Source organism: Saccopteryx leptura, chromosome 4 (assembly GCF_036850995.1).
Source record: "Saccopteryx leptura isolate mSacLep1 chromosome 4, mSacLep1_pri_phased_curated, whole genome shotgun sequence".
Taxonomy (NCBI): Eukaryota; Metazoa; Chordata; class Mammalia; order Chiroptera; family Emballonuridae; genus Saccopteryx; species Saccopteryx leptura.
This window is the reverse complement of record NC_089506.1, coordinates 181,427,077-181,442,443: the sequence shown is the minus strand read 5'-3', so window position 1 is coordinate 181,442,443 and position 15,367 is coordinate 181,427,077. Positions and strand designations below refer to the sequence as shown.

General features: G+C 37.5%; 1 protein-coding gene across 1 annotated transcript in view; it reads left to right on the top strand.

Annotated features, from left to right (window-relative positions):
* Window positions 1-15,367, top strand: part of CEP120 (centrosomal protein 120) — a 68,071-nt gene that overhangs the window by 10,825 nt on the left and 41,879 nt on the right. The window contains exons 5-7 of the mRNA XM_066382101.1: window positions 82-223; window positions 6,783-6,931; window positions 14,561-14,758. Coding sequence (XP_066238198.1) covers window positions 82-223; window positions 6,783-6,931; window positions 14,561-14,758 — 489 coding nt within the window. The remainder of the gene's footprint in view (window positions 1-81; window positions 224-6,782; window positions 6,932-14,560; window positions 14,759-15,367) is intronic.

Sequence of the window (15,367 nt, the reverse complement as noted above, 5' to 3'; positions counted from 1 at the left end):
TCCTTATTTGATATAAACAGAACATTTCCCATTGCTATTTATTGCCAATTATTAGTGTTTTGTTTTGTTTTTATTCTCCAGGCACCAAAATGGTATCAGTTGCTGAGTAATAAATACACCAAGTACAAGTCTGAGATACAAATAAGTATTGCTTTGGAAACAGATTCAAAGGCGCCAGTGGATAGTTTTAAAGCAAAGGGAGCTCCCCCTCGAGATGGAAAAGGTTGGTGCATCGTCTGTCTCTAAGGACATTCTCCGAGGAGTTGCATCTGTGGATTAGACCTTAAGGAAGGGTGACGGGAATTACAGCGGGTATTACAGGAAGATGTGTGCAGGCCTGTAAACTGATTTTATTCTAATATAGCAGGCAAATGTGACATTGTTACACATGCCACACTTGTTCCTCTTAGCTCTTGTTTACAAAACTTAGAGATCAGGAAAGATTCTCTTTTCTTTATTTGATATATAATAGAATAAAATATAATTTTATAATGTTTTTAAAAATTGCTACTTGGGAAATTTTCTTTTGTGATGAATGCAGGAAAGCCAAAAGTGCTTATGTTCTTTCTTAATGATAGTTTAACAAAACCTTCACTTTTGTGTCTTTCTTTTTTGATTAACAAATTTATTGTTTTAGAGCAGTGTTAGGTTTACAGGAAAATTGGAGAGTGTAGTGTTCCTACATAACCCTGTCCTCACACAAACACACCTCCGGTATCATCAACATCTCTCACCACAGTGAAACGTTTATTGTAATTGACATTGACACACCATTATCACCCAAGGTGAATAGTTTATGTAAGGGCTCATCCTTGGTGGTGTACACTCTATAGATGTTGACAATGTGTGACGACATCTTCACAGCTGTCCCCTACAGAAGAGCTTCACCGCCCCTCAGTCCTCCGTGTTTTGCTCCTTTATCCCTCCCTACAACCCAGTCCTTGTCAACCACTGATATTTTGTCTCATAGTTTTTTTTTCAAAATGTCTCATTGTTAATTAAATTGTATGTAGCCTTTTCAGTTCCTCTTCTTTCACTTAGTGATATGCATTTAAGTTTCTTCCATGTCTTTCCATGCTTTGATAGCTGACTTTTTAGTGCTGAATAATATTACATTGTCTGGATGTACCACTTTATCTGCTCATTAACTGAAGAACATCTTGGTGGCTTCCAAGGTTTGGCGATTATAATTATCCCTGTGCAGGTTTTTGTGTGGATAGAAGTTTTCATTTTATTTGGGTAAATACCAAGGAGTGAGATGACTGGATCACATGGTTAGAGTATGTTTAGTTTTATAAGAAATTGCCAAACTATCTTCCAAAGTGGATGTACCATTTTGCATTCCCAGCAGCCATGAATTCAGAGAGTTGCTATTGCTACACATTCATGTCAGCGTTTGGATTGTCAGTGCTTAGGATTTCAACCATTCTCCTAGGTGGATTTTCTCATTTAAATGTTCAATTCCATAATGATATATGGTGTTAACGTATTTTCATATTATGACTTGTCATCTGTATAGCTTTTTGTGAGGTAGGTGTTCAGGTCTTTTGCCCATTTTTTAATCACTTGTTTTGTTATTCTTGTATTTTAAGGCTTTTTAAAAATGTATTTTGGATAATAGTCCTCTGTCATGTATTTCTTTTGCAAATATTATTTTCCAGTCTATGGCTTGTTTTCTTATTTTCTTGTCTTTAGTAGAGCTGAAGTTTTAAAATATTAATGAAGTTCAGCTCATCAATTCTGTCACAGATCATACCTTTGATATTGTATCTAAAAAGTCATCACCATGTCCAAAGTCATCTAGGTTTCTCCTGTGTTTTCTTCTAGGAGTCTTAAAGGTTTTTGTTTTATACTTAGGTCTATGATCAATTTTGAATTAATATTTGTAAAAGTTGTAAGGTCTGGGTCTAGATCCATTTTTTTTTAATATGTGGATGTCCAGTTTCTCCAGCACCACTTGTTGAAAAGACTGTCTTTCTCCCTTGCATTGCCTTTGCTCCTTAGTGAATGATTATTTGACTACTATAGTCCTCCAACTTTTGTTATTCTCCTTCAGTATTAAGTTTGCTATTCTGGGGGTCTTTTGCTTCTCATATAAACTTTTAGGATTAGTTTATCAATGTTTACAATATAACTTTCTGGGATTTTTATTGGGATTGCATTTAATCTATAGCTCAAGTTAGGAAGAACTAATCATGACAGTGTTGAGTTGTCTTGTTTATGAGCATAGAAAATCTCTTCATTTCTTTAGTTCTTTTCTGATTTTTGTTCATCAGTTTTTCAGATTTCCTTATATAGATCTTTCTTGTACATATTTTGTTAGAATTATTCCTAAGTAATTGTTTTAGGTGCTGATATAAAATGTTTTGTTTTTTTGTATTTTTCCGAAGTGAGGGGGGGGGGGAGCAGACAGACTCTCACATGCGCCAGACCAGGATCCACCCAGCATGCCCACCAGGGGCGATGCTCGGCCCATCTGGGGCGTTGCTCTGCTGCAATCAGAGCCATTCTATCATCTCAGGTGGAGGCCATGGAGCCATCCTCAGTGCCCAGGCCAACTTTGCTCCAGTGGAGCCTTGGCTGCGGGAGGTGAAGAGAGAGAGACAGAGAGAAAGGAAGAGAGGAAGGGTGGAAGAAGCAGATGGGCGCTTCTTTGTGCGCTAGCTGGGAATTGAACCCGGGACTTCCACATGCCGGGCAGATACTCTATGGCTGAGCCAACCGGCCTGGGCATTTATTTTTCTTAATTTCGAATTCCACTTGTTCATTACTTGTATATAAGAAATCAGTTGGCTTTTATATATTAATCTTGCATCTTTATTATAATTGCTTATTTTTGGATTCAGGAGTTTTTTGTTGAGTCTTTCCATAGATGGATATTCTACATTGTCGTGTCATCTGCACACAAAGACAATTTTATGTCTTCCTTCCAATCTGCGTGCCTTTATTTCCTTTGCATGTGTTAGCACTTCCAGTGTGATATGAAAAGCAGTAGTGAAAGGGGAGTTCCTTCCTTTCATCCTGATTTTAGTGGGAAAGCTTCTCACCATTAAGAATGATGTTAGCTGTAGAGTTTTTGTAGATTTCTTTGTCAAGTTGAGGAAGCCACTATTTTTAGTTTGCTTAGAGTGTTTTATCATGAATGAATATTGAATTTTGTCAAATGCTTTTTCTGCATCTATTAATATGATCATGTGGCTTTTTTCTTTAGACTGTTGATATGATGGATTACATTAATAGATTTTTGAAATCCCATGTGGTGGTAGTGGTGTATATTTCTTTTTATACATTGTATTCAATTGGCTAATATTTTATTGAGGATTTTTGCATCTATGTTTATGAGAGATACTGATCTGTTGTTTTCTTTTGTTGTAATGTTTTTGTCTGGTTTTGATATTAGGGTTAATGATGGCTTTATAGAATGAGTTAGGAAGTATTCCCTCTCCTTGTATTTCTGAAAAAGATCGTTGACAGCTGGTATACAGTTGACCCCTGAACAACAGCAGGGAAATGGGTGCCGAGCCCCACACTGTCGAAAATCTGTGTTTAACTTAAGTTGGTCTTCAGCATACTTGGATTCCCAATTGTAGGTCCAAAATACACTTGATCCTTGAACAACATGGGTTTAAATATGCATATAGGTGGCTTTTTGTAATTCAACTTGTTTGTTCAAAGGTCACTTGTAATTTTTTCCTTGAAAGTTTGGTGCTTTCATTCAAGTCTGGTACTTTCTATTTTGTAAAGTTACTATTAATTCAATTTGATTAAATGACACAGGTCTATTCTGTTTCTTTCTTGTGTGAGTTTGGCATATTGTATCTTTGAAAGGAATTGGCCCATTTCATCTAGGTTATCAAATTTGTGGGCATACAGTTATTCATAATATTTCTTATCCTTTTAATGTCTTTGGGATCCATATTGATGTTCCCTCTTTTTATTTCTGATATTAGTAATTTGTGTCTTTTTTCTCTTAGGCTGGTTAGAATCTTATTGAGTTCATTGATCTTTTCAGAAAACCAACTTTTGGTTTCTTTGATTTTTCTCCATTGATTCCTATTTTCCATTTTATTGATTTCTGCTCTAGTTTTTATTTTTCTTCTGCCGCTTGCTTTACATTTAATTTGCTCCTCTCTTGTTTTTTAAGATGAGAGCGTAGATGATATTTATTGTATTTTTAGCCTTTTAGTACACCTTGTGATTTCTTGTTGAAAGGTGGACATGATATACCGGGTAAAGGAAAATAGGCCTTTAGTAATGTAGCAATAAGATTTGGGGGAGGGGAAGCATTCTATAGTCTTGTGGTTAAGTCTCAGTCTTTTGGTAATCCTGTGCTTCTGTACTGTTTGGGTTTTTCTGATATTTTATTTAGCATCTACATCTTTGGCAGGAATATCACAGAAGTAATGCTCTGTTTTTCTCATTGCAGTCTTGACAGGTGGCACAGATTTTGATTTGTTCCATTGCTAATGATCACTGTGGTTTCAATTAACGTGGTGTATGTCTTATGTTCTCAGCTGTAAAATTACTTTTTTTCTTTGTAATTAATAATTTATGGGGCAGAATCATAAAATTATAAAAATATTTCTCATTAAACCTTTATTTATGTTGTATAAGTTGGAAACAGGGAGGCAGTCAGACAGACTCCCACATGCGCCCGACCGGGATCCACCCGGCATGCCCACCAGGGGCAACGTTCTGCCCACCAGGGGGCGATGCTCTGCCCATCTGGGGCGTTGCTCTGCCACAATCAGAGCCATTCTAGCGCCTGAGGCAGAGGCCATGGAGCCATCCTCAGCGCCCGGGCAAACTTTGCTCCAATGGAGCCTTGGCTGCGGGAGGGGAAGAGAGAGACAGAGAGGAAGGAGAGGGGGAAGGGTGGAGAAGCAGATGGGCACTTCTGTGTGCCCTGGTGGGGAATCGAACCCGGAACTCCTGCACGCCAGGCCTACACTCTACCACTGAGCCAACTGGCCAGGGCTTGGATTATAATTTTTAACTACCATATTTGTCCCAAGTGTAGGTGAGAGCTTCTGCAAGCTTCTTCTGTTTCCTTTTGACTATCTCCATAATTTTTTGAGGTTTTTCTTGTTTTCTGGCACAAGAATATGGTCCAGGCTCAGCTTGTGCTTTTCTGTTTCAGCCCTAGATTTAGTCATTTCCTCAAGGAGCCCTGCTTCCCTTTACTAAAGAATGGTGTTTAGCAGTCAAGATCCAGGTACTAGGTATGCTAGTTGCTATTGGGATGTTGCTGCCCCCAGGCCCTTACAGTGGAAAAAGAATTTGTGCATGTACATACATGTGTGTACACACACACACACACACACACACACACACAGGGGCAAAAGTAGATTTACAGTAGTGAGTACTGAAACACAATTTATTCTTGAGTTATTAATTATTGTATTGTTTTCCATATAAACCGTAAACTTACTTTTGCCCCTCCCTGTATATATACATATGTATGTACATGCGCATAAGTATATACATATACACCTTTATATCTCTATTCTTTATATCTCTACATTTATTGAACAGCATACACTGACATAGACACCGTCAATCCATCCAATCCTACACCTTAAGATTTATTCCAGTGTTCTCGCCTTCCGTACTTCCGACTCCCTTTCCTGACAGTGAGAGACCTGTCCCAGTTATTTTGACTTCTAAGTTTTGCTGACCTTACTATTTAATGGCTACCTTTATTAAAATACTTAATTGTCAATACTGGGCTGAGTACTTTCGTTATTTAATTTGATTTTCTCAACAACACTGAAAGCTTTGAGAAGAAAAAATGGAGACTAAAGGAGATCATAATTTCCCCATTTAATTAGTAAGTGGCAGAACTGGGATTGGAACTGTGGTCTATGGACTCTAGTGTCTGTGCTCTTAACCATTATGCAATTTTTAGTTATTGCTTCAGTAAGCTTTATTTCTTCAGGATTGACTCATGAGGGAGTCAAGAGGATTGCTTGGTTATGGGGTATGCATGTATAAAAATTTGATAAGCCCTGAGATATTACCCTTCAAAAGATTATACTAGTCTGTACCTTCCAACATGGAAAGTGCTCACTTGACTGCATTTTCCCTAATACCTAAAATATTAGCTATTAGGTGTATATTATTTTAGTTGTGTGTAGTTTTGTTGTTTGCCCCAATCAGTTTGAAAAACCCTGTCCCTCTCCATTCTCTTCATACTGAAAACTATTGGGTTTTATTGGTTCTCTTCTCAAAATTGTTTCATGGTTTTCTCTTCTCCTTAAAAAAACTATCTAGATGTTTTAGCATGGCATTGAAGAAGACCCCGATAGGGCCTCTCCTACCCCTCCAGCCTCCCCTCTGTGTTAGTCCTCCATCTGTGACCCAACACGTTAGTCTCAACCCCTGCTGTCTCTTGCTTCTGAGTCTTTGTACGTAAGGTACCTTCTGCCTAGAACACGTTTTCACTCATTCTCAATTTAGTCACCTTCCTCTTTTTAGCCAAATTTTGCTTATTTTTTAGTTTCTAGTTAGAATAACTTCCTTCAAGAAACCTGCTATGCCTTTTCTATGTGGTTTATTAAATTGAAGTTTTAAAAATGTTACCTTATTTCAAAATATGACATTATGTGCAGAAAGAAAATGGTGGCTAGACATAAAAAATTAATGGAAACCTTACAGATAGTAAGTGTATCCATGAAAACTGCCAAGCAAATAAAGAAGTATTGTATAACCAGCTTTCAAAATGTTTTAATGGTTTATGGCAAACTTCAATGTATAATTTAATTGTGTTTTTCTCCACAAAGTACCTGCCGGCCTGTCTGGACTTAATCCCAAGGATGTCGTGGCAGTGCTGAATGAGGAAGGAGGCTACCATCAGATCGGGCCGGCAGAGTGTTGTACTGACTTCTTCATTATGTCGGTGACCATAGCGTTTGCCACCCAGTTGGAGCAGGTGAGACTTTCCCTCAGATTCCTGATTCCTGAAGAATTTTAAAATTGAACTTTATTTTTTAAATCTACCTTTCAGGTTTTAAAAATATTTGCAAATTGACTTTTTAATTTTTTTTTTTAAGCGTAGGTGGGGGACAGACAGGAAGGGAGAGAGAGGAGAAGCATCAACTCATAGTTGCAGCACCTTAGCTGTTCATTTGTTTGCTTTCTTATATGTGCCTTGACTGGGGGGCTCCAGCTGAGCCAGTGACCCCTTGCTCAAGCCAGCAGCCTTTGGGCTCAAGCCGGCAGCCATGAGTTCATGTATGATGAGCCTGCGCTCAAAGCTGGACTAGCCCATACTCAAGCCGGTGACCTTGGGCTTTCGAACCTGGGTCCTCAGCATCCCAGGTCAACGCTCTACCTTCTGTGCCACTGCCTGGTCAGACTCTTTCTTTTTAAAAATAACTTAGAAAACTGATTTCTTCCATATCAGAAAGCATTTTTACTTTAGGAAAAGAATAAATTATGATGATCTTGGCAGTAAGAATAAATTCAGTCTCAGGATTTAGAAGAAAGGCCATCAGTAAACATTGTTTCCCACTGCACTGTGTGGCAGGTATGAAAGGGAGCAATGTGCAGTGTTGGGAACACTTTGTTTCAGTCACAGTTTAATAGCTGTTGGGGCTGGTATTTACAAACTAGCGCATTAGCCTGTTACTCTTTCTTGATTGGAGTACAGCAAGCAACATGAGTATCTGTGGATTTCCTTCAGTCCCCTGGAGGTGACACAGCGAAGCCCGGGTTGCCCTGAACACAGCGAGTTTGTCACAGCCGAGGAACACAGAACTTGGGGAATCTACCATTTTTACTGTAAGCAGGCCTGGTCTTTGTCTGGAAGACATGTTACCTTATGTCGAGGTTACCAGCTACATAAACACCCCTAGGAAATGGCCTCGATGAGTGTGGTCAGGGCCCCCAGTCTTGGCACAGTTAGTAAAGATGTGGAGGGAGGCTTGGGGGCCCATGGCAGATTGCCTCTTCCCTAGATGAATCAACACAAATTTAGCTGTTATTCCATCTATTATCCTTCTCAGGATCAAATTCAGTTTTTCTTTATTTTTTTAAATTATGCTGGTCTATAGCAGCTGAAATAAATTACTGTTTTCAAAAATAGAGACTGTAGCTTATGACTCTAAAATTTTTATCAGATTAATTCCTTTCTTAGAGGTACAGAATTCCCAGATATTTCAGATTCACAAGTGAAGTGAGTTAGTGACCACATATTTATCTGACTTGTAAGATTTATCAGGTAAAGATTTTTCTCAGGAAAAATCAGTAGTACGAACGTTCATGTACATCCTTGTGCCTCCTGACCATCCAGAGTGCGATCGGACATGTACATCTTTCAACCTTGAGCTGGAGCAGTAAATGTATGTTTTCCTTGTTTCCATAAATTGGTTTCAAACAAACATTTTAAGTTAATAAAACTGTAACTGGAACTAATTTCATTTTTTGAAAAAAAAACTCACTCCCGGGGGTCAGCGAGCATGAAAAAAACTCACTACTTAAAGGGTCAACTTTCTCACACAGTTCATGCCCACAACAAAAAACACTTTTATTATAAGTATTCTTTGAGCTTTACTCTTTTTCTCCAAGTCTGGTACTGTCATTTTCTCATTGACATGTTGTATGTGCTTTTGTCTTTCCCCCCAAATAATTTTTTTCCCCAAAGATAATTTTCATATTTTTCTTTTCTGCCTATGTATTGCCCCAGCATAGTATGCCACTCTGGTTGAGGGGAAAGCCTTGTGCACTATCATTTCATTAGCCACGTCAGAACACACAGTAGATAACAAGTCTACTATATTTTTATTGTGTTACTAAATACCTGCAAAACATTTTAAATTGCCACTTTATTTTTATTATTTTTCAGCTCCCTAGGGAGGCATAATTGTTAATATTTACAATCATTGTGCTCTGTGTTCTATGAAATAGACATTGTGCCAAGTACTTTGCATATGCTGCATTTAATCCTACCACAACTTAAGGACGATGAGGAAACCAAGTCTTAGGAAGGTTTTACACCAAATAAACGGTCCAGGTATTTCTGGCCAAACAGTTACTTTTCATGTTTCCCTTTTGGTTCTTAGAGTATGCTCTCTTACCTCTTCTGGGGTTTACAGTAAGATGCATTTGAGTGGAATCTCACTACTAACTAGTTTCTCTCATTTAGTCATCTTAACTTCACATGCCTGAGGCTTGAATTTTCTTAGATATTGTATGTAGTGGTGGTAATATTATATTATCTCATTCTTCATATACAGCTATATCTGATGTATAGATATATACATCTATATCTAATGCTTATGAAGAATGAGATAATATGATAACAAAAGTGCCTAGCATATAGTTATAGTTTGTATGTGTGGAGCTATATTTGTATGGTAAGAGCTTGGTGGAAGTAATTGACCTATTCAATCCACATCTACAACTCTTGGGACAAAAATTCAGCTTTATTTTTTTAAAGCAGACTGATGTCTGGAAAGCTGTTATCTCTATTAAAAATTAAGCCAAATAGGTTCCTTGGAACATTAGACAAGATTACCATACAATCCAGCAATTTTACTCCTAGGTATTAGCAAAAGAATTAAAAACAGGTAATTTAAATAAAAATTAGTACATATAAATGTGCTTAGCAGCACTATTCACAATATCCAAAAGGTAGAAAAAAACCCCGATGCCAATCAATGGATGAATGGATAAACAAAATGTATAAACAGTGGAATGTTATTCAACTATAAAAGGAATCAAGTACTGATATACATACTACAAATGAATGAATGGTGAAAACATGCTGAGTGAATTAAAGAACCCAGACTTAAAAGGCTATGTATTATATAATACCATTTATATAAAATATCCAGAATAGGCAGATTCATAGAGAAAAAAATCAGATTTGTGGTTTTCATGGGCTGGGGAAAGGGGAATGACTGCTTAACTGTTGATGGCATTTCTGCTTGTGGTGTTAAAAAGTCCCTGAAACTAGCTAGTGGTGATTGCTGTGCAATATTTTGAATAACCTAATGTTAGTGAATAGTACACTATTTAATAGTTAAAATGGTAAATGTTCTGTTATGTGTATTTTACAATAACTTTTAAAAACAAAAACTAATCCCAGTAGTTTATTCATTCCTTGATACCACTTAATATTTACTTTTTTCATTCTTTATAAATAAGCCAAGGATTTAAAAAATTAGCCATTTAGTTTTTTCTTCTCAAGCTAGGCAAAAACAATATGAGAAATCACCTATTAATAAACAAACACACCTTTTCAAGTACACATCAGTGACTTAGAACATGATACTCTGAAGTTTGGTGGAATGGAGGAATGAGTTTGGAATAGGGAGACTGAATAGTGATAATCCTGTTCTCTTTTTTGGTTTTCTTTAATTTTTTTCTTAGATATTGAAAGTTAAAGGGTAAAAAACAAATAGTTTCTCAATCCTGGGATGATAAAGAATTTTTAAAAGAATCTCTTCTCTTAATAACTTAGAATTAAATACACTGCCTTGGTCGGTTGCCAGTGGATAGAATGTTGTCCTGGAGCACAGGGTTGCCAGCTAGATCTTAAGGGGCCAGATTTGAGTCCTGGTCGGGGCACGTATGAGAAGCAATCAATGAGTGCACTACCAAGTGGAACAAGTTGATGCTTCTCTCTCTCACCCCTCTTTCTTCCTCTCCTCCTTTCTCAAAAAAAATAATAATAATAATAGAGGAAGGAAGGGAGGGAGGGAGGGAGGAAAGAAAAATATGCTATGAAATATACTGCTCACAAAAATTAGGGGATATTTCAAAATGAATATGAAGCTATAAAATATCCCCTAATTCGTGCGTGCCCCCGCGTGGTGCGGCATGCCCCGCTGCGCGTGGGGTCGGAGAGCCCCTTGTCCTGGGAAATGGGGCATGGCCGGAAAGGGGGCCGCCCCCTCGCCCGTCATGCAATGCACGTTCCTGGGGAACCTGGTGCTAAACCATTCGTAGACAACCTGCTTCTGGGTCGGGGTTTCCTACGTAGCAGAGCAGCTCCCTCGCTGCAATCTATTGAAAGTCAGCCCTCGACACAAGGGTTTGTAAAAAGAAAAAATATATATATATCCCCTAATTTTTGTGAGCAATGTATTTAGGTGATCGCTAAGGCAGAAATCACCCAGAGGATAACTGAATTTGACTAAGATTATTGGATCTGTAATCTTCATACAACATTAGGGTGGTTAATTCTTTTGTTGAACAGCATGGGATTTCTGGCAGACTGGTTTGTGGACCAGCATTTGAAAAACACTGCTCTAGGTCCATCTATGTTGTTGCAAATGGCAAGATTTCATTATATTTTATGTCTAAGTAATATTCCATCATATCTGTGTACCACATCTTCTTTGTCTGTTCATTACTGATGGACATTTAGGTTGCTACCATATCTTAGCTAGTATAAATAATGCTGCAGTGAACATGGTGTGCATATATCTTTTTTTTCTTCATTTTTTTTGATGCACCTATCTTTTTGTATTAGTGTTTCGCATTTCTTTGAATAAATAACCAGAAGTGGAATTGCTGGGTCATATGGTAGTTCTATAGGGGCTGCACACATTTACAATCTCACTAACAGTGCACCAGGGTTCCCTGTACTCACATTCTTGCTAACATATTGTTTTTTGATTTCTTGAAAACTATTCTAACAGGTGTGAGGCGATATCTCATTGTGGTTTTAATTTGCATTTCCCTGATGATTAATGATGTTGAACAACTTTTCGTATGTCTTATGGTATCTGTATGTCCCGTTTAGTGAAATGTCTGTTCAGGTCCTCTACTTATTTTTTAATTGGATTGTTTTTTTTGTTTTTCTTTTTTCTTTTTTTTTTTTTGGTGTTAAGTTGTAGAAAGAGTTCTTATATATTTTGAATATTAAACTTTTATCAGATGAATTATTGGCAAATATGTTCTTCTATTTAATAGGTTGTCTTTTGGTTATGTTGACGGTTTCCTTTGCTGTAAACAAAACTGTTTTAGTTTGACGTAGTCCCATTTGTTAATATTTTCTTTTTTTTCTTGCCTGAGGAGACATAAAAAAAATTTACTAAGAACAATGGCAAAGAGTTTACTACCTATATTTTTTTCTAGGAGTTTTATGGTTTTGGGTATTATATTTAAATCTTTAATTCTTCTTTTTGTGTGTGTGTGTGTGTGTGAGACAGAGACAGAGAGAAGGACAGATAGAGACAGACAGGAAGGGAGAGAGATGAGAAGCATCAATTCTTCGTTGCTGCACCTTAGTTGTTCACTGATTGCTTTCTCATGTGTGCCTTGACCAGGGGGCTACAGCAGACAGAGTGACCCCTTGCTCAAGCCAGCAACCTTGGGTCAAATCTGGTGAACTTTTGCTCAAACCAGATGAGCCTGCGCTCAAGCTGGCGACCTCGGGGTTTCGCACCTGGGTCCTCTGCATTGGTCTGATGCTCTATCCACTGCACCACCGCCTGGTCAGGCTTTAATTCATTTTGATTTTATTCTTGTATTGGATATATGTGTAAGAAAGTGGTCTTGGTTTCTCTTTTTTTTTTTCTTTTGCATGTATATGTCAGTTTTCCAACACTGTTAATTGAAAAGACTATTTACCCCATTGTATATTCTTACCTCCTTTGTCGTTGACTATGAAACAGGCAGGCCTGGGTATATTTCTGTGCTTTCTGTTTTGTTCTGTTTATCTATGTCTGTCTTTATGCTGGTGCCATCCATGTTTTTATTACAAATTAACCTTCTAATATAGTTTGATATCAGGTAGTATGATACTGCCAACTTTGTTCTCCTTAGGTAGGTTATCAGGTAGCAGGATACTGCAACTTTGTTCAAATAGACCAAATTGCTTTGGTTCTTTATGGTCTTTTGTAGCTCTGTATAAGTTTTAGAATTATTTATTCTAGATCTGTGTAAAATGCTGTTGGTATGTGGGTATCTGACCTGCCTGTTCCACATCTCTGCCCCACCTGTCAGTCTCATCGTGGCTTCTTAATGTCCTCAGTTATAGGAATTCTGTTCAGTTAGTCTGGGTGGTTCTCAATGATGGTTATTTTATAATTTTGATGTAGCCATGGGAGGAGGTGAGCAATAGGTTTACCTATTCTGCTGTCTTGACTGTCTATTTTACTTTATACTTTACATAAAATAAAAAATAATAAATAACTTGAATATTTACTATGTGCTCAGTACATGAATTAAATTTTACTTATTTTAATCTGTTTTAATCTAAGTAGTGATAGTACTTCTATATAAACTATATAAACTGTCCTATAACACTTTTTACCAACAGTGTATTTCAGATAACTTTCATGTCAGTATAATATTATTTAGCAGACACACCATGTGATCACTGTCATATCTTTAAGTCATCCCCTAATGTTGAACATATCAATTGTTTATTGTTATTTTTAACAATCTTCTAGCAAACATTCAAGGTCTGTTAGATATTTTATATTTTACGGGGAAAGAATCCTGTGTCTTGGCCGTATGTGGCAATGAAACTGCCGACTTTGTGAATACTCCTAGTACAGAAGGCATCTTTTGGCAATTGTTAATTTGTAGGTCTCCAGATTTGGCTTAGTGGCTAAAAAACTTTTTAATCAAAAGCCTGGACTGAGGTATTAAATAGCCTGGGTTAAGATTTTTTTTAAATCTCATTTATAAAGAATGTGGCAGAATCAGGAAAAGATGAAATAGGGTATGTGGAAATAAGGAAAGATCAATTTAAAACACTTGACCATTTTCTTTTTTTAATTGAGAGCTGGAGCCTGACCTGTGGTGACACAGTGAATAAAGCTGTTGACCTAGAATGCTGAGGTCGCAGATTGGAAACCCTGGGCTTGCCCGATCAAGGCACATATGGGAATTGATGCTTTCTGCTTCTCCCTCTCTCTTCCCCTCTCTCCCTCTCCCCCCCTCCCCCCCTAAAATGAATAAATAGTCTTATTTTTAAAAGCTAGAGGCGTGGAGGCAGAGAGACAGACTCTCACATGCACCCCTGCCGGGATCCACCCAGCAAGCCCCCTACCCAATGATGCTCTGTTCATCTGGGGCTGCTGCTCTGTTGCTCAGAAACTGAGCTGTTTTATTTTAGTGCCTGAGGCAAGGCCATGGAGCCATCCTCAGTGCATGGGACCAACTTGCTCCAACCAATCGAGTCATGGCTGGGGGAGGAGAGAGAGGAGGAGGAGGGATGGAGAAGCAGATGGTTGCTTCTCCTGTGTGCCCTGACTGGGAACTGAGCCAGAGACATCCACACACCAGGCTGATGCTCTACCACTGAGCCAACCAGCCAGGGCCCCATTTTCTTCTAAAAGAACTATCATGTATTCATGGATCAATTGAATGAAATATAAACTTTAGAACAATATAAATCTATTATTTTTGTCTCTGATTTTCTAAGATAAACTTCTAAAACTTAAAGAGTAATTTGGATGTAATTTGGCAGAGATTTAAACATTCTAAGTAAATGATTGTAAGACTTAAAATAAAAAAATTGTTAACAATTTTGGAGTTCATCAGGCATGTTTAGTGGTTTACAAAGTAATACTCTTTATTTTTATTCTTACATGTTTAGTTAATTCCATGTACCATGAAACTTCCAGAAAGACAACCTGAATTTTTCTTTTACTATTCTTTACTGGGAAATGATGTTACAAATGAACCTTTCAATGATTTGATCAACCCAAACTTTGAGCCAGAGAGAGCGTCTGTTCGAATACGAAGCAATGTAGAAATTCTTCGTGTTTACCTGTCTCTTCAGTCTAAACTACAGGTAAGTACTGCAGAGAATTGTAATTTTTTTGTTAGAGATGATTATTTTTTGGCATTAGAGGGGTACTAGACCATCTTACTTCAGTAGTGGAGGTTATTTTTCTGCCATATCTTTCTATTTTTTAGAAGTTATCTGGACTTGTAAAGCCATAGCATAATAGTTACTTCAGAATTTTAAGAGCTACACCTCCTTCCTAGTTACTGTGAAAAGAGGTTTGTCAGTTATCAATCTTTTACGATAGCAAATTGTACCTGAAGCCTAAAGCTGTGGGCACAGGGAAGGAAGGGTTTGTTACTGTTGTGGAGATAGTAACTGCAGGCACACAGATCCCACTTTACAGTTCTGAGTTTATATTCCTTATTGCTATTAGGAGCAGAAATAACACAACTTTCTAAAACCTGCCCTTGAATTGAGTATTTTATGTAAACTAATTTCAGAATGGACTCTAAAAGTGAACTTTATCTAGTGGAAATTACTGTTCCTTTTTTATTACCATTGCTTTAAATCAGCCTGAATGGGGCAGTCATCTATAGGGTTAGATAGCCATTTGTTTGTAGTGAAGTGCTCAACCTTGTGTTTTGTGTAGGAGATGAAAAGAGGCATTAAGGA